Source organism: Ips typographus, linkage group LG3 (assembly GCF_016097725.1).
Source record: "Ips typographus isolate SLU linkage group LG3, UJ_Ityp_2.0, whole genome shotgun sequence".
NCBI lineage: Eukaryota > Metazoa > Arthropoda > Insecta > Coleoptera > Curculionidae > Ips > Ips typographus.
Genome location: NC_138424.1, coordinates 14,545,165 through 14,568,153, shown reverse-complemented (window position 1 = coordinate 14,568,153; position 22,989 = coordinate 14,545,165). Strand labels below are relative to the sequence as shown.

Genomic DNA, 22,989 nt, shown 5'->3' with positions numbered 1-22,989 from the left:
CATTAAAATGTATGTTAAATCATTTCAGTCTTGATGTGCTGCTGACTCTATATTACGCCAACTTTTATTGTCATCTGCGTTATGGTATTTTAATATTGAGTTCCCAGGTGTCACGGGTATTTATTTCTATTACAGAAATATGCAATCCGTATAATGACTGGATCGAGTTTTCGTCAATCATGTAGAGAGTCGTTTGTTCGACTCAAAGTATTACCTCTAGCGGGCATATATATTTTTGAAATCTGCGTCTATGTTTTTAAGAATAAAGCTCTTTTTGAGGCGTCTCGAGTATCGTATAATCATGACACTAGATATAAGGATCGGCTGGTACCTGGATTGCACCGCACCGCATTTATCCACCACATTTATCAAAAGAATATGGTTTTTAATGCCTGCAGGTTTTATAATAGCATCGGAAGTACCATTAAAAGTTCTCCAACAGTTCATGTTTTTTAATTTAAATTAAAAAAGTTTCTGCTACGAAAGTGCTGCTTCCTCGGAGGATTTTTTTTAGAACGCGGGTTTTCAGTTTTTGGGGATTGACAGACATAATTTTAATTTTTGAAATAACACATAATACAAGAAGACATACCAGTTACATTTTTTATATTAAATTGCGGAAATAAATGGATTATTATTATTAATTATAAAACAGTATTTCAAGGTAAAATCTAACTGACACTAGTCTAAAGAAATAATAAGTAAAATATTGAGAGACAGATGTGCGATAATGCATTATAATTATCAGTCGATATTATAGCTATTTATGTACTAAAGGGCGTTAGAGAGAACATAGTGACAAGTTTCGGCCTTAAATATAAAAGAAAATGCAGCAAAAGCTAACGAAAGTTTATTACCTAAAAAGTCAAGAGCATACTAAGGTAGGGAATTCGTAGTTTTTATGAAATGAAAGAATAAAAATGCCATTGCTAATATTAAAAAAGGTTTTAAAGCGTTATAAGCGGGCGTTATGATAACCCCCACCTATAATGCCCTCAGGTTGTTATAATCTACATCGTTTTCAAGGTATTATTTGTTCATAATGTATAGGTGAAACATAAAAATATCATTATAATTATGTGATTGATGATTTTACAGATGGTTTGTAAAAAATAAAGCTACTATATGACAATAGGTACTCGATTTAGAACTGAGAATAGCTTAGAATCTACAGTCCAGAGATTGTATTGTTTCCACTAGAGGACTCTATTAACCTACCGAAATACGATATCACGGAACACACTGCTTCGTTTTTCTTTTGCAAAATTAAAGCTTTGGTTTTGTAATATAGCAACTAGCCTAATAATCTGTTAAAATAATTAACGCCGTGTACATACATATCACATTGTTCTGATTTACTAGGTACTAGTTTGTCTCAAGACGTACTCTAAATTGATGCAGTTGCATGCAAGACTACTCCTCCTAATCTAGCTTTTTCGGAAAGCATCGATGTGACTAATGTCCATTTATTGGTTTTAACATCAAACTCTTCCACCGAATTTAAGCTCTCATGACGGTTATTAAAACCTCCAACAGCCAATAACCGACCATTCAATGATAGTAATTCATGCCCGTACCTTATAGAAAGAAATATAATTATGTTAAGTTAAAATAAGTGTGCAATTTAGTTGTGCATGTAGTAAGTACCTTGCGGTGTGCATTGGCGTAACAGGTTCCCAACTCATCATCCGTAGGTTCAATCGTTCCCCATTACTTAGAACACCCGGATCAGAGCTGTCAATTCCTGAGTCCGTTAAATATTATGTTATGCTATAGTAAAGGTAATCTTAATGCATACTGAAAATTACCTCCCATACAGTACAAATTGCCATCTAAAGCCTCTACTCCACACCTATACCTTGAAGTTAAGAAGACATTGAAGGCACTGAATCCCATTTACCTTCTCGAGGGTCATATCTACATTAAACACATTTTAATTAACACTACTAAATATTTAGAAAAATAAACAAACCTTTCACCCACTTTGTTACGCCCACCAATAGTATAGAGAGAACTATCTGTAAGGATTCTGTTATAAAATATCTAATAAAATTGAAATGTTTGGAAAACGATTTTACCGAGAACTGCAATTTTGCAATAAGTCCTTTGAGTGTTCATATCAGGACAACTGTTCCAAATCCCAGTCAAGGGATCAAAACTTTCCATTGAACTGAGACCGGAAACACCATCGTGCCCTCCGCAAGCGTAAATTAAGCCGTCAAAGGAACAAGCACCCAAAGTAAAGCGTTTGGTTCCTAGAAGTAATTTTAATGAATTTGGTGTTAATTTTGACCACTTAAGAAGATATTTAGATCATTTTTTGGTAGAATAATAAAATAGATGCCTAAATACTTATTTATGTACGAAGGTCGTTAGAGAGAACATAATGTCCTGAAGGTTTCGGTAATTTTTCGGACATTATACTCTCCCTAACGCCTGTAGTGCATACAATGTTTTATGTTTCACCTAATTCAACAATTATTTACTATTTCTGGCATTGGAAACTAAGGTATACCGTTACCGGTAAGTTGTATAGTGTTTATCTTACCTCAATGATGTGACTTGTGAATGATGAACTGTGATAGTTCTGTCAGTTAGTGAAAATGGCAAAATCTAGACAAAATTTTAGAAAATATATAAGAAAATGCAGCAAAACTAACGAAGGTTTATTACCTAAAAAGTCAAGACCATCCTAGCATAGGAAATACGAAGTTTAATTGCATGGAGGAATAAAAATGCCATTGCTAGTATTAAAAAAGGTTTCAGGGCGTTATGATAACGCCCGCTTATAATGCCCTCAGGCTGTTATCAACACTATATCCTACACCGTTTTGAAGGTATTATTTATTCATAATGTATAGGCAAAACATAAAATAAATAATTGTAGTTTTAGGTAAAGTTTATTTTTCTTCACTCGTTTGAGAGTGCAAATATGTGCTTTTCCAAACAAAATGCAGCTCCTTTTCGCACCTGACTCGACTAAAGCCACTACGAGCGTGCTCCAGAGCCACCAGAGCCTACAATCACAGACTAAATCTAATCAATGAACACGGTATACAATATGTTTGGTTTAAAAATGATACAAAGTTAGAAAGAGTGAGTTGAGTTGCAAAAAAAGACGTCAGCTATATCTGGAATAGTTATTTACCTAACAAGTGCGGAAAGTGGTACTATTCCCGCACGAGACTGGCAGCAGTTAAAGGGGGGAAAAAGTATCTTTACCGCACTAGTGTGGAAAAGTACTCCTTCCCGCACTCAAATGAGTGCGGAAAAGTGCACTTTACCACACCCGAGTAGGAAAAACCGTTTAACAAACGGTCTTCAGAAATAGAAAGTCAACCTTCGTAAAAGACTACCTCTAGAGGGCCTAATAAAGATGTCAAACTAAAAAAAAATATTCCTTCCTATTATATAGATCATATTGAATACATAATAATATGGCATTTTAAAACCGTCTTCGAAAATGTTGCATGTTTTCAATTATACCTGACATGAATATTTCCCATTAAAACTAAACTTACCCATTGAAGTTATCGAAATCCAAGTGTTTGTCAATGGATTATAACATTCAGCTGTAGCTGTAGGCGACGCTCTATCATCCCTGAATATTGCATTTTAATAAAATACAGGGTGTTCCAATAAGCAGTACAAGCAGCTGTTTTGTCGGAAACTATAAAGGTGCGTACAGACTTAGCGAGACGCGCGCGAGACATGCCAATTCGCAATGTGTGGACGGGGCTCGCGAGAGACTCGCGAGTGTCGCGTTGCAGGCGCGTTGCTATCCGTCTCGTGTCGGTTTTTCCGCGAGACATCAAAGGAAAGGAGGAGCTTAGTCTGGACGGAATCGGGAAGTTTGCATTTTTGGTTAGTTTTAACGGCGGTAGCGTTGTGTGAATTTGAAGTTGTGTTGTTGTTGTGTGAAAGTTAAGGATTTTATTAAAACATGGATGACTGGAATGATGAGTTACAGCTCCGTATGATTGAGCTGTATGAATCGAAACCAATTCTCTGGAACCCAACCGATCCGAACTATTTCAGAAAAAATAAAAAAATTGACGCTTGGGTTGAAATAACCCAAGCTTTAAATTTAAATAAAACTTGGGAAGAAGTGAAAATATGTGGATAAATCAACTTCTAAATGGAAAATAAACTCCTTGTGTCGTCGAAGTTTTGGAATTGTAAAAAGCGCGCGAGAGTCTCGCGAGGCGCTCTTCAGTCAAAAGTATCGTACGAAGCTCGTCACGAGCGCGTCACGAGCGCGTCTCGCTAAGTCTGTACGCACCTTAACATATGTAGGTATAGTATATACGAAGTCAGTTGAAACAACTGAAAAAACCAAAATAGTCGGCGTCTTTGTTGAGCATGGGCGGCGTGAAAATATTGAGGGACTCTGTACATAAACGCTTATTAATTGCTTACTCCAATGCAAACTATAAACACCGGACTGCACTGCCTTTAAAGCATAGAAAGAAACTAAAAACAGATTTTAAGCCGCCGACCAATAAGAACTGTGGGGTGACCAATTAAACGGTCTTGTGCTTACGCGTAAAATTATTTGTGACACCTACTCGTCAAGTCCACGTTGACTCCTCGTAAATTACTATGAGGAACAATCACATACAAATTTGCTCGTTTTTTCCTATGCTTTATGTGGTGTGTTGATCGAACCCCGTATTTTGACCTGTCCCAACTGACTTCGTATAAACTTTACATACATAGTAGCACTTTGGGAAAAAATGTTTAATAAATGAGGCCACAAGAAAATGCTGATGATCATAGAGGCTTTCCCATCACTTTTACACATACACCTCCACTTTGAGAAAAATGGACTACTACTTCACGTTGACATATAATTAGTTATTTTCCTACGATCGTGCGGAAGTGTGCTTTGCCGCACGATTTTTCATGGCAGAAGTAGCACTTTTCCGCTCTAGTGCGGTAAAGTACTTTTTCGACTACTGACTTTGAAAGTGCCTCATGTACGCTTCCATTTCAAAGCAGAAAGTGGTTATTTGCCACACGTGTACAGAAAGTGAATCATTTCTGTCCTAAAGCGTTTTCGCTTCCTACTAACAATCTTCACATTTCACACTGCCCTGGATAGACGGACATGGAAATCATTGGAAGAGGCCTACATTCAGGAGTGGATGGACATAGGCTAAAGAAGAAGAAGAAGAAGACTAACAATCTATCCACCAGCTTTTTCGGCGTTTTCATAACAACGCTTGACATACCTGTTTGAAATAAAGCCATTCCGTCAAAGTGATTTATCGGTGACAATGAGTTCGAGCTACGAAAATGATGTGAATTGTCCTTCTACTCCACCCCACAGCAGTCGTCAAAAAAATATCGTCTATATTTCGAGCCGAAAGTACTTTCCGCTTTTAATATAGAATATACTATTACCGCACGTTTTTGATTGCATTGATAATTTAATATCTTTCGTTAAATTATTATAGTTTAATTATACGTTATATTTAGTTATTTTTTTACATGTTCAGTTTAAGTGACTATTTAATAACTACTTGTTAATGTATTACGTAGTGGTATGATAGTAATTCTAAGAAAAATATTTTGACAACGTCTAAAATCTCAACTGACAACCCACCTGCAAGAAATTTAATTGACTGGTTTTCTATTGTAACCCCTTCATCTACAAATAGCATGACATAAACACTAATTGTAAAATGCTAATGTTCTCATTGTAGTTTTCTGCAGGATTGTAAGAAAAATATTGTACCTAATACGTGCCGGAAGTGTCTTTTCCCCGAAACCGAACGCTTCGCGTCGGTCTGTCAACTACAATCAGCGTGCGGAAAAGTGTCACTTCCCGCTCTCGTTAGGTAAATAACTATTACCTCACAAGTGCGGAAAAAGGTAGTTTTCTGCACGAGACTGCTGTTGCCCGAACGACGCAGAGCTGATTAAATTGAACGAAATTGTATAGTAAAATTACTAAAATGAAAGCTTCTGTTTGCAAAGATGTTTAAAAGTGTATTCTTAATTGAGAAATCAAATATACAGTTGTTGGTTTTTGATTTAAATGTATTCGTTATAGAAAATCCGATGGAAAAATGATTATGACAGTATCTCGCCACTGAACAATTTTGACAAACGCCATTAACATAACATAATGAGTATTAATTTCATAAGTACTTGTTCCTTTGTCTGACAGTTATACCAAAAAAACCGAATTTTTTAACTAAGCTTTGAAGGGCTGTATCTTCCTTAAGAAGCATTTTTCAAGGAAATGACAAAATGCGGATTGGAATGGTGAATTATTGACACTTAAAAATGGACCACCATGTATAATAATCTTATTTAGGAACAGTACTTTCAGTTCAGAATAACTTTATTCTAAGGATAATATCTATGGAAACCGTGAAATCAGACGCTGCTATTGGTCAATTCCGTCATTTCTATAAAAATTATCCTAAGAATAAATTTATTCGGAGGTGAAAGTACCGGCCCTTAGTCAATAATGTTTACACAAAAAATCAATTTTCTTACTGATATAATTGGCACATGTTAAAATTAAAAATATTACCAAATGATAGATCTCAAAAAGTTAAGATAAGAACATGCAAGCCATTTTGCTCTATCTCATTCTGGTTAGAAGTTAAGACACTTGAAAACGTAAAAGTGTCATTTTTCAAACGTCGATATCTCGAAACCATTGTAGAAAGATATAGGTTATGATACATAAAAAAAAATTGAAATTGAGAGGACTATTCAGAAATACAATAATATACAGAGTGTTCCAATTGAAATAAGTATTTTGCATCAACTTCCGGTCAAACCGAAAGTGACAGAAAAATGAAAATGTTTTTAAAACATAGCACTCATCAGATTTCATTTAATTCCAAAATTTCAAATTTCTATTAATATTGGATCCTAGTATACTTTTAATGAATGGTTTGGGTGGTTAACCCTGTATTTGCTGTGCTTTTGTCATCAAACAAGTTGATTTAATAAATAATGTTGTATGCAATCAATGCAAAATTTTTTTTTACCAAATTATTTAGCAATAAAGTACTGCCTCCATTTAACTAAAGCTTTATCAACTATAGTTTCTGAGATAGCAATGGTAATGCATCGAATTTGTAACATACTGTATATAGGAAAACGCCTGACCTTGAGTTAACTCGAATTTTCGAGCGTGTCCCCTGCTCTTCGTGACATCATTCGCTGTTGTTTTTAAAATGCCCCAAAAAAGAAGTCTTTATGATCAGCAAACTTTGGACCCCTTTATAAGAAGATATCGAAGAAAAAGTTAAATAGCAAAATTTTTCGTCGAGGACAGGCAATTACGTTGGTATTTTTACTATACCAGTCCATTTAAATTTTCAGAGTTTTCGGATTCATTTTAGTAAAATCATGAGTCTTAGCGCTTGGAACTAAACAGATTTTATTCTTCTATGTATAGTTAACGAGAAACAGTCGCGTGCACGGCTTTTTGGATCACCCTGTAAAGTTTGCTTGGAAAATACAACTGTGTACTTAATTGGTAGGTACTTACCCTCCAATCACATATAAACGTCTTAAACTAGTCACTCCTGGAAAAAATTTTGCCAATTGCATTGGTGCTATACGATTCCAACAATTAGTTTTGGGATTATAAACTTCACACTCCGAAATGTATGTTAATTTGGAGCCCGAGTTGGACCAAACACCACCTTTAAAATTGAAAAAACAGTTCAACTTTTTCGACTCTTAATAAATTTGCCTTGCATTGAAAAGTGTTTTATAAACTACAAATAACAAATTCGGCACAAGGATTTGTTCTATTACATTTCACTTTTATTTCAACAGGAAATTGGCGATCATTTTATTGAATATTTCCCTCTTGTGTTAAATGTCCCATAGGAGCAGTGCATTTTCACCAGAATGACCGCGACAATTCCACTCATGTACAAAAAATGCCATATACAGGGTAATTCAAATTCGACCCTCACCATTGGGATCTCGGAAACTATAGGAGATACGAGAAAGTTTAAATTGGGGCAAAGTTGCGCAATGTAAAGCTCAACCAAATGCAGTTTTAAAAATTTCGATTTTCCGAGTACTTCCGAAGATATCCGAAACAAACTGAAAATTTGATTTTTTGTTTTTATTTATTTCTAATCTTATTTGAAGAGATATTCCAAAACTAAACGCACCTTTTCATTGCCACTTTTTCTCAGCTATTCGATGATGGATTCAAATTTGCCACACGACGTTTCGTTTTTTGGCAGCCATCATCAACTTTCTTTTTTCTTATGGGCGCCATATTGGATTTTTAGCCCACCAAATAGTACGTTTTATTCTGATTTTAGTGATGTATAATAACTTATGATTTGCTTCATAAATAACAAAATAATTCAATAAAAACTATTTTTACTTTAGTTATTGGCTTTGAGTTAATGGGCCGTTTCATAAAATGTCATTATTTGACAGTACTTGTCAAACACGATAATTCGGACGATCATTAGAGCTTTTAGAGATTTTACCTTAGTTAGCTTTGAGTTAATGAGACGTTTTATGAAGATTACTTGGTAGTACTTGTCACACGCAATTGGCCTGAACATACTTAGTCACAAAGGTGTACACGTGACTTAAACCGGTTTATTCACTCGAAGAGCTTAGGCCACTCGCTACGCTTGTGGACCTAGTTGTTCTTTTCGTGAATAAAAAATGGTTTAAGTCACTTGCTGCAAAGTAACTATTAAATCACTCTGAATGACATTCGCCTATTTACAGATGTAAACAAACAAACATCAATGTTACATCTACGGGGCGCGGTGCAAATTTAATAGAACTGTAATTTTAGTTTTTTTTTTAATATAAGAAGTCGAAATTTAATAAAATACTGTATAAGACACGTGACTTAAACCGGTTTATTCACTCGAATAAATATGAATGAATAAAAAATGGTTTGTCACTTCCAAAATAAATAACTATAAACCTGCACTTAACATTATAAAAAATTGAAATTTGGCAAAAAATGAAGTTCCTAAAATGATGATCTTTCTCTTGGAAACATAAATAAGCCTTTTAAGTTAGAGATAATGCTAACAAATCTCTTTTTCTGATTAACCTAAATAGTTCAGCAATGCTTGTATAATAATAACATTTTCTGCGGGGGTTTCTTTTCTAGATACATTTTTATCTATGATTGACGCTTTAATTATCGTCCGAATTATCGTGTTTGACAAGTACTGTCAAACAATGACATTTTTTAAAACGGCCCATTAACTCAAAGCCAATAACTAAAGTAAAAATAGTTTTTATTGAATTATTTTGTTATTTATGAAGCAAATCATAAGTTATTATACATCACTAAAATCAGAATAAAACGTACTATTTGGTGGGCTAAAAATCCAATATGGCGCCCATAAGAAAAAAGAAAGTTGATGATGACTGACAGAAAACGAAACGTCGTGTGGCAAATTTGAATCCATCATCAAATAGCTAGGAAAAAGTGGCAATGAAAAGATGCTTTTAGTTTTGGGATATCTCTTCAAATAAGGTTAGAAATAAATAAAAACAAAAAATCAAATTTTCAGTTTTTTTCGGATATCTTCGGAAGTACTCGGAAAATCAAAATTTTTAAAACAGCATTTGGTTGAGCTTCATATTGCGCAACTTTGCCCCAATTTAAACTTTCTCGTATCTCTTATGGTTTCTGAGATCCCAATGGTGAGGGTCGAATTTGAATTACCCTGTATACGTCATCAAAACACGGTTTGCTATCGGCTAATAAGGAAGGAAGAGAGTTTGCTAGCGGATAAAAAAATCGGATAAATTTTGCTGTTGATTTCATCGTTTCCATGGATTTTTACTACACTTCTATTGTTGCAATGTCTCACCTTGAGATTTTTGCTGGCACTGTCAATTTTGATTTTTGTTCGTATTGTTTTGGTTATGGCTCGCTTCGGATCGGAGAAAATCAAAAGAACCAGAAAAATGTATTTCTGCCAGTACAAGGTAATCGCAGTCTTAATATATTATTGATTGTATTCATGGAATTGTCTTATCAAATACCATTCGAGCTCAGATTTTGAACAGGATAATTTTTCCGCTTGTCTTCTCAAACTTTCTTTATGGTACAAAACTCGACCTGTTTGGCAAAATCACTCGAGCTGCGCTCTCGTAATTTAGTTACAACAAGTCTCGTGCAGTTACACCACAAAGAAAGTGTTCTAAGACAAGCACAAAAATTATCCGGCTAAATCTGAGCTCTTGTGGTATTGCCCCCGAATAAACACCTCCTACCTTTTTCGAATACGTTTTTTTGAAGAACATTTGATATTAAACGAAACGGGATTTAGACACATATAAAATTTAAGCTATTTTCTTCAATATTAACAATTAATAAATCACTATAACGTAGTTTCCATTAAAAAATTACATAAATTAAAATATTATGACGTCTGATTGTCAATCTGAAACGAAAATCTGTCGTCTGCTGGGGTGAGTTCAATATTATCATTAATTTCATCACGTTTAGTTTAGTATTTGTGTTCTAACTAGGGTGTTTTCTTGTTAATAAACTAAAATGTGAGTTTTCAGGAAATAATCTTGACATATACCCCTCGGCGTTCAGGTTTTATCACGTAAAATGTGCATTGGTAGGTTTTTTGTAAAATTTTTCTTTTAGGCAAATGGTTTCGACTAAATAATTCTTTGGTAAAAATCCTTCGACCTGCGGTCTCAGGATTTTATCGTCGAATTATTTAGTATCAATCATTTTCCAAGCAAAATTTTGCAAAAAATCACGTATGCACAGTTTACCCGATAAAACTTGAACGTCTCGGGATATAACCTATGATAATTCTAATAATTTTGTACAAGTGCCGCCAATAATCGCCTAGCTCTTTCTACTCCTAGCAACATAATATACTAATAATAACTGGCACCGACGTTAGTTCCTTGCACCTCGCTTTTTTATACATTGAACTCATAATGAAAAATAATTAAAACTAATTCCATGCACACATTTTTTTGGTTTATTCAGTGCGAAATACGTTTATTTAGTGATTAAAGACGTACTAGCTAAGATAAATATTTTTTCCAATTTTGGTGGTATATAAATCTTATAATTACCAGAAAATCTAGTAATTTATTCCAAAATTATGCAAAACGACAATGAATTCGGTTCATTTTTTGTTTTACTTAGTGGTTCTGTATACTTCTGGAATTCAGGCTGACTTCCATGATGTACGTGAATTAGTGACAGCTTCAGCATCTTTGATTGCTGGTACATATGAAGCACCGACAAACAATTATGCGTATTTTGAAAATATGACATCCAGTGAAGCTATAGGTAAGCTAAAAGTAACTGGACAAATTGTCTATTATTTTAAACGAGTGATTCTAGAATATGGAACATTCGATTTTGTCATTGTTGGTGGTGGAACAGCTGGTTTGGTATTGGCCAATCGACTTACCAAAGCTGACTTTAGTGTTTTGGTGATTGAGGCTGGTAGAGAAGACCAGGATGTGACAGCCATATTAGGCTTGTTGCTTTACTATCAGTCTTCTAACGAATACTCCTGGATGTACACATCTACACCTCAAAAAAACGCATGTTTAAGTAATAAGACTGTCTCAGATAATCGCAAAATATATTATACATAAAATATGCAGGTTCTAATGGAACTTGTGCGTATTCTAGAGGGAAAGTATTAGGAGGAAGTAGTAGCACAAATGGTGGTATGTACGTCAGAGGTAACGCACTAGACTACGATATGTGGGCAGAACTTGGCAATCCTGGCTGGTCCTACGATGAAGTCCTGCCATATTTTAAAAAATCTGAGTCTGCAAGATTTCATGGTCCAATCGATAAGGAATATCACGGTTTTGTTGGATTGCAACGAATTGACGTACCCAAAGACATACCAGATCTAGTATATTTTCTTACTCATTTATAACTAGTTTTGTATATTGAAATTTTCAGACAACCACAATCCTTCAGGCACTAAAAGATGCAGGTTTAGAGGAAACAGATTATAACGGTCGACAGCAATTAGGCTACAGCAGAACACAAAGTTATTTAACTAAAAACATCCGATCGGGCTCAAACTATTCGTACCTTCCAGAAATTATTAATCGTCGAAATTTAAATATTACCCTACAATCGTTAGTGACTCATGTAATTATTGAAAATGGGACAGCCACAGGAGTCAAATTTGTCAAAAACGGTCAATATTACATTGCAAACGCTTCAAAAGAAGTAATTTTATCTGCTGGCACTATTGGCACTCCTCAAATTTTAATGCTATCTGGAATTGGCCCAGCAGCTGACCTGAACGCGTTGAACATTGAAGTTATTGCTGACTTACCTGTTGGCAAAAACTTTCAAGATCACGTGTTACTTACTGAGAGTACCTATGAGTACGCTCTCTGTTATTAAGAACCTAGTAAAATACACTAAATTTATTTTTTTAGATCTGATGCAGTCATTTTTAACAGCACATTGGAAAAACTAGTAGAATTATGGACACACAACCTTGGTCCGTTGATTACAGCTAGTCAAACTGTAGCATTTTTAGATTTCACCAATGATAGTGTACCTGAAGTTGAAATTTTTACTGCATACATTCTTTCTTCAGGCGAAAACTCCAATTTATATTGCTCGTAAAGGATTCTGCATGATTCTATATTGACTTTAACACTAAAGTTTTTACGTTTTAGAAACTTTCTAGCAGTTGTATCGTTGTTACATCCTGTGTCTATTGGAGAATTGTCATTGGCTTCCGCAGATCCTCGTGACTACCCACTAATAAACCCCAACTTCCTTTCCGACGAAAAAGACATTGAAACGATATACCAAGGAGTCCGATTCGTTGAATCCCTAAACAATACTGAGGCACTGAAAGATTTTCGTTTAAGCGAAACCTCCACACCTGAATGTGATGAATTTGATTATCGATCAAAAGATTGGTGGTATTGCTTTATCAAGCATAGAGCTATATCAGTAAGAGCATTAGGAACAAAGTGATATTTAATTGTATAAAACATTTTTTTAAGGGTTTGCATCCAGTAGGAACGGCAACAATGGGACCCAATCCCAACAGCTCGGTAGTAAACGCAGAATTGAAAGTTCACGGAATTAAAAAACTTCGAGTTGTGGATGCTTCTGTAATGCCCTTGGTTAATTCTGGACATACAAACGCCCCAACTGTAATGATTGCTGAGAAATCTGCAGATAATATGATACAGGAACACAGCTCATAGTATATTGTACAGGGTGATTGATTGAATTTTGACCACCCCCTTAACTTCCATAATTTTGATTTTAGCAAAAAACGTTAAATAAAAAACTAGTAGATATTTAGGTCTACTTTATTCTTAGCTAAACAGTTATTATACAGGGTGTCCCAAATTTGAGTAACGAACCAAACTTATGTTTTTTTAAATGCAATGACCAACTTTTTATCCGATATTTGAATTCTACGTCAAATTCTAGGCCTAATTGATGTAAAATGTCTATATCGATATTCAACTGTTTCCGCAGCGGCGTCCTTGATTGATTGAATTTTAACCACCCCCTTAACTTCCTTAATTTTGATTTTAGGAAAAAAACGTTAAATACAAAACTAGTAGATATTTAGATCTACTTTATTCTTAGATAAACAGTTATTATACAGGGTGTCCCAAATTTGAGTAACGAACCAAACTTATGTTTTTTTTTTTAATACAATGATCCACTTGATGTAAAATGTCTGTATCGATATTCAACTGTTTCCGCAGCAGCATCTGTTACTTTAACACTGTTGCCTCGACTATGCGACTAAGGGTTAATTAAGTTACTGAAATTTGGGACACCCTGTTTATCTAAGGGTAAATTAGACCTAAATATCTACTAGTTTTGTATTTAACGTTTTTTGCTAAAATCAAAATTATGGAATTTAAGGGGGTGGTCAAAATTGAATGAATCACCCTGTACAGTTTTGTTTATTTCCTCTAACAAAGTCCTAGTAAAGGCTTTGAGGATGCTGTTGAGAAGCGTTATTCCACGAATATTTCCCTTATGTGTTAAATGTCCCATAGGAGCAGTGCATTTTCACCAGAAAGACAGCGACAATTCCACTCATGTACAAAAAATGCCATATATACGTCATCAAAACACGGTTTGCTATCGACTAATAAGGAAGGAAGGGGATAAAAAAATCGGATACATTTTGCTGTTGATTTCATCGTTTCCGCGGATTTTCACTACACTTCTATTGTTGCAATGTCTCACCTTGAGGTTTTTGCTGGCACTGTCAATTTTGATTTTTGTTCGTATTGTTTTGGTTATGGCTCGCTTCGGCTAGAGTTCTACTGCAGAAAATCAAAAGAACCAGAAAAATGTATTTCTGCCAGTACAAGGAAGTCGCAGTCTTATTATATTATTGATTGTATTCATGGAATTGTCTTATCAAATACCATTCGAGCTCAGATTTTGAACAGGATAATTTTTCCGCTAGTCTTCTCATACTTTCTTTATGGTACAAAACTCGACCTGTTTGGCTAAATCACTGGAGCTACGCTCTCGTGATTTAGTTACAACAGGTCTCGTGCTGTTACACCAATAAGAAAGTGTTCTAAGACAAGCACAAAAATTATCCGGCTAAATCTGAGCTCTTATGGTATTGCCCCCGATAATTTTATTAACAAATAAATCAAATCATACAGTCAATTTGAGCCTCATGTCATTTATTACTTGACTGATGCCCAAACTCGCTCGCACAATTTAGAATATGATACATAAACTAACATAATTTATTTTTTCCACCCTAGTGCGGGAAAATAGTTTCTTTCCGCACTAGTTCGAAAAAATGATTTCTTTACGCTCTAGTGTGGAAAAGTCTATATTTCGGGAACAAAAATAATGCGGAAATGTAATCATTCGCCTACGCTCGTAGAGAAAAACATTTTCAGATAAAAACCCATTTTTTCGTTGATAAAAGCCTCTTAAGTCCAAGAAGTTGGCTTTAAACTAAGAACTTGCTGCTTATTCTGTTAATTATTAGCGTACCTACTCAAATTGGACGAGTTTTGCGTTTCAAGCTGCAGTGTGGTCCTCTAGTAATTGGACTGTCTGTTCCTTGAATTTCAAACTTGGTTAAATTTAGATCTTGTGTGCCATCCAAACACGAAATAAGTAAATCTTAATGAAGCCTGCTTAGATGTCGTGGAGTATTAATTTAGAGAAGTTCCAGGTATTTTGCAATACCGGTTTGAATTTGCGTGGAAATCGGCTTAAAGTGAAGAGATTTCTACTTTAATGGCTTCAAAGTGAAACTGGGAGTGGGAAGTATTTTTAATTGTGTGCTGTGAGAGTTTAGGATTGTAGCGTTAAACGGGAGTGGGAGTTTGACGAGTTTTGTTTGTTCTCAGGTAGTACAATTATTGAATTCATCACATTATGAAATCATAAGTTAAGATCTGAACACTAATTGATCGTATTGTTAAGCTAGGACAACACACAACTAGTAACACAATTTAGTAACTTGCATCTGGGGGTTTTTGACATCATACGTTAATTTACAGATACGATTATACAGTGCGTTCTTTTCAACATAGGATTTGAAGTGTTACATTTTTAAGCAAACAATTTGAAGTTTCACTCATTGTCGCTAGACACCCTGTAAGGTCTATGGGGATTGTCCTAAAAAGTACTCTAAAGATTATATAACAGATAATGTTGAACATACAACGGCATTTGAATGATAGTTACAAACCTGCTAATATGGCTTAATTCAAGATTGAACAGTGTTATATCCATTTTCTGGAAAATCGATATTTCTTCGGACACAGGGTAATACCCTAGACAACAAGCTACTATGTAAGTTTAAAATATTTATTAGTAATGTGAATGTAATTTAATAATTTTTTTTGCACACGTTCTTGCCCCACTTGTCTCTGGCTACCCTGTGTGGTCCTATTGGTCATGGGGTTGCTTTAAAAATTATGTAACAGATACTATAGGATCTGGAATATGGTTGCCATCACTTAATTCGAACTTGAACACTGTAATGTCGTCTTTTTCGGATAAATACATATTTCTTGAAACACGGGACGTTAACTGGGAAACGCCCAAAAACGTCCCGAGATATTGACCTAAATAACACTTTCAGAAAATTTCACTTTTTTTAACGCACTTCTTTCACACCCTGTAAAAGGCAGTTAAACTGCTTCTTCTTCTTCAAGTGCCGTGTCAGGTCCCCCTGACGTTGGCAATTACTTGGGCAAGTCTTTCTCGATTCTGCGCCAATCGAAACAGTTCTTCTGCGCTGCGTATACCGGTCCATTCACGGATGTCCCTCAGCCAGGAAGCCTGTTTTCTTCCTACTCCTCTACGTCCTTCCACTTTTTCCATCATGATCAGTTGTAGGATTCTGTATCGCTCTCCTCTGAAGATATGTCCAAGATATGAGATTTTCCTGCACTTAACTGTATTTAGCAGCAAACGTGTTGCATCGGCTCTGTTTAGCACCATTTCGTTGGTCTGCATATCTGTCCAGGGTATTCTCAGCATTCGCCGGTGTAGCCACATCTCAAACGCTTCTAACCGATTAAGTTAAACTGCATTAAAGCGAAAGTGTTTATAGTTGGATTTTTACCTTTTGAGAATGACGTCATCTTTTTACATCTTTGTTTCTCGCATATCAAACATGTGAAATAAACAATTTTAGCCAAAAAGGCACGTTGTTAATTTTGTCGTCCTGTCAAATTAAAAACGTTGACATTTACTGTCACTTTGATTTAAACGAATATTAAAGGTATAAAAATGCTGCGCTACAATGAGAAAGCCCAAATGCTAATTCTAAATGTGCTGCTTTTTTTCGAGTACGAATAGAAACAGTTTCTAGATGTCAACTGAAACTATCATGATCACTTATTTTTCAAAGCATTTGTAGGTTAAAATTTGTGATCTAATTCCAGACATGCGTGTTTTTTCACCTGCTTGACGTCATTCTCAAAGGGTAAAAATTTGACTATATATCAGTGAAAAGCTAATAAGCCAAGTCCAATGACAGTCCAAACCGCATTAAAATCTGTTGATTCGTTTCGAAATGTTGAGGTTTTAAAAATGACCCAAAAAGAGAATAAATTTACTTTGCTTTTCAAGACTAAGTTGCTTGCGCTTTACAGGATATGAAATTTAAAGTGTTATAAATTGATTAATTAACATTATTTTAGCACAACAAAGTTTAGGGTTCCAGAGACGTCCAGCTGTTCGTAAGCGGGTTACATTGATATTTCCGGAATTCCATTAATGGAACACGCAAAAACCTACCTATATCCTAAAACTTTCGGTGCGTCACATGTGACCTACATTTTTTGCAAAAGTATAATAAATGTTTCTTGGTCAATTTTTAATAGGCTTTAATATTACGAAACAAGTTATCTATTAAGTAGGTAAGCATTCCACGATCTCAATTCAATCAAATTTTGATTTGACGAAAAATTTGGCAACATTATGGTCTGTATAGTTTGTTACAATACAACCAAGGTAAAAATTACAGTAAACCAGGCATTACACGAACCATATTTGCTTAAAATCAAAGCAAATATTTGCTTGTCCGTGTAATCATGAAATATTTGCTGAAAAATATTTTGCTTTTCTGTTTGCCAAACAATCGCTCTCTCTCTCTTGTCCTTTTTGCTCTCAGGAGAGCATGGTGACATCATGTTTCTAATACTCGGATTGTATTTCTCCATCCTGCTCTGTCATGTGCTGCAAGAGAAGCTTCTTGCAGACCGTGACTAATGATTTCTTTGGTTTGATCCACCCAGCGCGTCGGAGACCTTCCTCGTGGTCGTTTACCATTAATCTTTCCCTCCACAATAAGTTTTTCCAGCCCATTCGTTCTCCTTGAGATGTGTCCAAAATATCGTAGGTATGATTGGTTTATCCTGGTTGATAGCCTTGTGGTGCCTTTTAGTTTAGTAAGAATTGACACGTTAATTCGATGTTCTGCGTATGATATTCACAGCATTCTTCTGTAAGCCCACATTTCAAAAGCATCTATTATTTTTCGATTGGCCATTTTTAAAGTCCAGGTCTCAGAGGCATATGTGGCAATAGGAAAAATCAAGGAGTTTAATAATTTCAGTTTGTTGCGTGGAGATATTGCAGAGTCTTACCATATTCTAGTTAGTTTTATAGTTGAATTACGTGCCATGGCTAGTCTGCGTTTAATTTCTTCGTCACAACCGCCCTTGTTTGTGATAAGCGGTCCCAAATAATTAAATTTCTCAACCACTTCAAAACCATCGATCTGTCCAAGATTAGCAGGGTTGCGGTCTATTATCATAATTTTCGTCTTCTTTTTGTTTAACGTAAGCCCATGTTCTCTACTGATCCTATCCAACTTTCTCATGATTTCCGTGAATTCTTCTTCCGAGCGAGCTAGTATTAAGGTGTCATCTGCATATCTAAGGTTAGTAATTCTTTTTCCTCCTATGGTTACACTACTACCCCATTATAGATATAGGCTGTTTATAGGTATTTACTTTTCTTGTAGTAAATTGTCAAGTATCTGAGTGAAGTGGTAGTAAAGACACTTAATATCCGTTACTGATTGATACGGTCGCATCGACGGCGGTGATTTACTTTTAAGAGTTTCTGGCATTGCCAGATATTTTCTGGTAATTGCCAGACAGTTTCTAGCCAAATAAATAATAGTGTTGCGAACCCGGTCTTTTATGGGTTAACAGTAATTTAGATACTAAATATGAAAATCATCAGAGAGATAAAATAAAATAAATGAAAATGTACAGCAAGAGATAAACACAATGTGAGAGAAACCTTAAGAAGGAAAGGAAGATTTATGGATAATTATGCATACTACAACTGGGGTAAGCTTTTTTTTGGGGTCAAATGTTGAAATCATATGGAAATGTGCTCGATTAGGCTGTAGCCTGCTGAGAGATTGGTGACCGGGGGAGAGACCTGGCCATTTCAAACATCTAAGGGTAGTTATTGCTTCTCTTCATTTGAACTATAAATTCCGTCCTTGTATAAGAGGCCTTAAACACTCGATGAGCCTCTATAGTTCTTCGAGGTGGGGCTATAACTTTATTGCCCGACAGAGGGAGAGATACGTTGATCCAGCGAGGAGCTGATCATATTCACCTTCAGACTCTGTACTTGCAGCTGTAACGGCAAAACTTAGGCAAAACTTATTGAACTTTTAACCCAGTCATTGAGTTGTTGCAAACAAACACAATGTTGCCGCACTGTGCACTTAAGTCTATGAATACCGGAATACTGGTCTTCAGTCTTTTATCATCTTTTATTATCGAAATTTAGAATTCTGCATAGTAAAGACAAAGAACCATTGGAGAACGGCAATTTGCTTGCTTTGCAGCAATACTTAACATACTGGACTTTTTATTCCTTCTTTTAACATTTTGACCTTGACTCTGGACATTTACATCGTAGGGACATTTTGCTGGTCGCCTTAAGCCGAAAAGAGATGAGATTCACTCGGTTTACATATACTGTAAAAATTGTAATTCTTATGCTAAACACAAAAGCGTCCACGTTCTAAGCTTAGATCGAGTTAAATTTGCAGGTTTGAAGTAAAATAACTAACACAAAAACCTCTTGTATAATGCTGGAAATATACTCTACAACTTCCATTAAAAAGTTTTACACTTAAAACAAACCTACTATCTAAAAAAAAAAATTAAACCGATTTTGTATGTTAATCTCTTCGGTCCAGGACTTCCCTCGAATCCTGTTATTATTTTCTACTTTACTCTGTTTTTAATCATACACCCACAGAAATACACGGGCAATATTCTATTAGATTGTTAGTAATTCACGGTAAGTAACACTGGATTACATATGCAAATACCCGATATGGTAAGTGGAAAACAGAAGCATAATTTTCCGTAAATAATTTATTTACTAAATGCAAAGCTAATTTCCATTTAGTAGTTATTAATTAATTGTTTGGCTGTATATTTTCGGGGGTAATTGCACAAGTGCATAAAAATTACCGATAATTTTGCGTGAAAACTTGTTATCTCTTAACTGCATGAGTTTATTTTCATATTTTTTTGGCGAAAGAGCCCGACACCGAAGGTGGAGGGCTTTTTTAGAAAAAAATATGAAAATGACCGAATGCAGTTTGCAAAGATAACAAGTTTGAACGCAGAATTATCAGGTCATTTTTAAGGCACGAATGTAATTTTGGGGAATATTTCCCGAATAAAGAAAATGTTTTGGTTTTGCTGCAACTATAGATTGCTCAATGGAGCTCAATGAACAAGTTCCAAACCGTTCATTAATTTATTGTTGACATCGCGTTTGACATTGTTTGGTTATAAAAAGTCAAAAAACTGCGCAAAGACAACAATTAGTATACTAGCAATAGGCTCTACAACAATGCAGTCGTTATAGATACGTACAGTGCAATTATCGAAATGCAATTATCACTTTAGAATGCAATTATCGCTGTCATTCTGGTGAAAATGCACTGCTCATATGGGACATTTAACACATGAGGGAAATATTCGCTGTCATTCTGGTGAAAATGCACTGCTCATATGGGACATTTAACACATGAGGGAAATATTCTTTGCAAACCGCATTCGGTCATTTTTTTAATTTGATTGAGACTGCTGGGCACCTTGGCCAAAGTATAAAAGCAACCGCATGCAACAAAGTGCAAGTAATGATAAAAGGTACACCAAAAAAAAAAAGTATTACCTATAGCAAATACATAAGGATCAGCTCCTAGTGGTTTCCTTTCCATAGTTCTCCATGAAAAAATTTCACATCTCTTCCTCTTCCTTCCTCCACTTCCTCTTTCTGGCGCCAGATGGTACGGCATAGTCTCGGACAGTAATTCCAGACACTCGTGATTGCCCTTTATCAATTTTTCTTTATCCACTCTCGTCATAAGAAAGTCCCTGGTTAGTAAAGGCAGCCTCACGTGAATAAACAACTGTAATTACATTGCATGTTATTGTTATTACAAGACTAAAACAGTATACGAACTTTAGAAATATACTTCTCTCTTTCTATTAAATCGTGTTTGACCCAATTCAAAACTGCAGTAAATACTTCTTCTTCTGACATTACATTCAACTGGCTGTTTGAAACTAACTCGTTAACCTGTTGATGTAGAATACTTAAAATATCGATTTTGCTTTAGACGAAATACTTTAAAACTAACTTCTTCAAACGGAAGTGACAGAAACTCTTCAGTTGCTATAACTTGTTGAAAGTTTTGTAAGACGTATACGTGCGATTGATGGTGCAAATCCTTGCACGAATATGTATCTGAAAATATTAAATATTGTTTTCGTTATTTTCCTGAAAGTTATTCAAATAATTTAAAAAATCAATCGACCTCATGCATTATTGTCTTATAATGCTATTGGTATCTTAATTACTATTTACCAACTATTCATTAACATACCTGCAAAACTTCTTATTCCGAGACAGTTTGAGGGATGCAACTGCTTTAAAAAAAATGTACAGCAAGCTTCTCTAACGTCTTCCATTTGAAGCAGGCTACTTGCTGGTAATAGTATCTATAAAGGACTTTATTAATTTAAAATTGGATCCCTAGAATAACTATTTATACACCAAAGGCATAAATAGGTGGATATTTATGACCTGAGGACGACGATTTTACTGGCCCAATGGTCAAGTCGCCCGAGGGCATAAACATCTGGTAATGTCCATGGTGAATACAAAATTTTATGTTAGACCACTTCTTTACTGTGATTAACACTGTACTGTTACTACTAATTACAAAATCAAGAAGTTGCAATGACAAATTATTATTAATAAAGCCATACTGTAGATAGGTCTATGTTAGGTAACTTTATACCCGCGAGGAAATAAAGTAGGTGCATGTTTATGTATTTGGTAGATAAGTAATACAAACACAATCATAAATTGTTCAAACACAAAATTACTTAAATACCTGGGCATTATCGACAGTTATAGTAATCTGGCCAGTGTATGCGTAATCTAAGAGTAAATCCACAGCTGTAGCGTCCATATCAACCATGGTTATTTCACTTTGGGATTGTTCTTTCATCTCTCCTATAATTATGAAACAGCTTAAACAAAGCACCTATTGAATGGTTTAAAAAAGTGCTTACCGTTGAACATGGCGAAAAAATAAGGGCTAACTGAAGCCAACACTACTTTGTGTGCGCTAAACTTTTCTGTTCCTATTTTTAATATTACATCACATAACTAAAACAAAAACTGTATGTATTGCGTGTTTATATTGCGAAAAATGAGTGCAACTTTATTAACAGAACCATGTGTATATTGGTTACCATTTTGGCTAAACTTGTAATTTTATAGAAATATTGCATGTCTTAAGAAAATTCACAGAGGAGAAGTCTGAATAAATGGGTCTATAAGCGTTGCAAATGGCTGTTTCTTGTGAAACTATATATAGTAGAACCTTGGAGATCTCACTCAGAACGCTACTGAGCTCGGTCCTTAAGCTATTTACTAAAATCATCTCGCTAATAGGATAATGGGGAAGGTGCCTATATCCGAAAAACAGCAAGAATTTAGGTTTAATATTTCAACGGTAGACGCAATATTCATATTACGCCAAATCGATAAAATTTAACGATCCTCTTTTTGTCTGTTTTGTGGATTTAACTAAGGCATTCGACACGGTCCGACTAGATGGCGTAATTAAGATAATTAAGATACAGATTATAGACCAGGAAAACATCGATTACCGGTAACAAAGAATTATACAAGAACTGAACAGCAAAAGTAGAACAAGAATAAAAACGAACGATGGACTGTCTGAGGAAGTGCAAATCAATACGAACCTACAACAAGCAAAGGGATAACCTTAGTCCTACCCTGTTCAACATCATTAAAAATATTAAAAAAGTGAACGCTAAATATGGCATAGGCAATTGCACCATTTAAGTGTTATGCTATGCAGATGATGCAATCCTCATAGCGATAAAGTCAACGGATACCTGAAAGAGACCTTTTTTATGGCCACGTGA

At 35.2% G+C, this 22,989-nt stretch overlaps 2 protein-coding genes across 2 annotated transcripts; one reads left to right on the top strand and one right to left on the bottom strand.

Moving 5' to 3' along the window:
* Window positions 1-1,387: 1,387 nt before the first annotated feature.
* LOC145725905 (kelch-like protein 18) lies at window positions 1,388-22,040 on the bottom strand. Its single transcript, XM_081974821.1, has 11 exons — window positions 21,411-22,040; window positions 21,165-21,271; window positions 20,987-21,103; window positions 20,696-20,933; window positions 7,520-7,676; window positions 3,522-3,601; window positions 2,079-2,255; window positions 1,973-2,018; window positions 1,901-1,917; window positions 1,648-1,744; window positions 1,388-1,577 (listed from the first exon to the last, which is right to left on the bottom strand). The coding sequence occupies exons 1-11, from the start codon at window positions 21,493-21,495 to the stop codon at window positions 1,388-1,390; spliced, it is 1,311 nt and encodes a 436-aa protein (XP_081830947.1). The 5' UTR covers window positions 21,496-22,040.
* Window positions 11,114-13,314, top strand: LOC145727149 (glucose dehydrogenase [FAD, quinone]-like). The gene is made up of 7 exons (XM_081976627.1): window positions 11,114-11,305; window positions 11,360-11,575; window positions 11,629-11,888; window positions 11,939-12,375; window positions 12,430-12,618; window positions 12,676-12,958; window positions 13,012-13,314. Exons 1-7 carry the CDS (start codon window positions 11,128-11,130, stop codon window positions 13,216-13,218), a joined length of 1,770 nt encoding a protein of 589 aa, XP_081832753.1. The 5' UTR covers window positions 11,114-11,127; the 3' UTR covers window positions 13,219-13,314.
* Window positions 22,041-22,989: the final 949 nt, after the last annotated feature.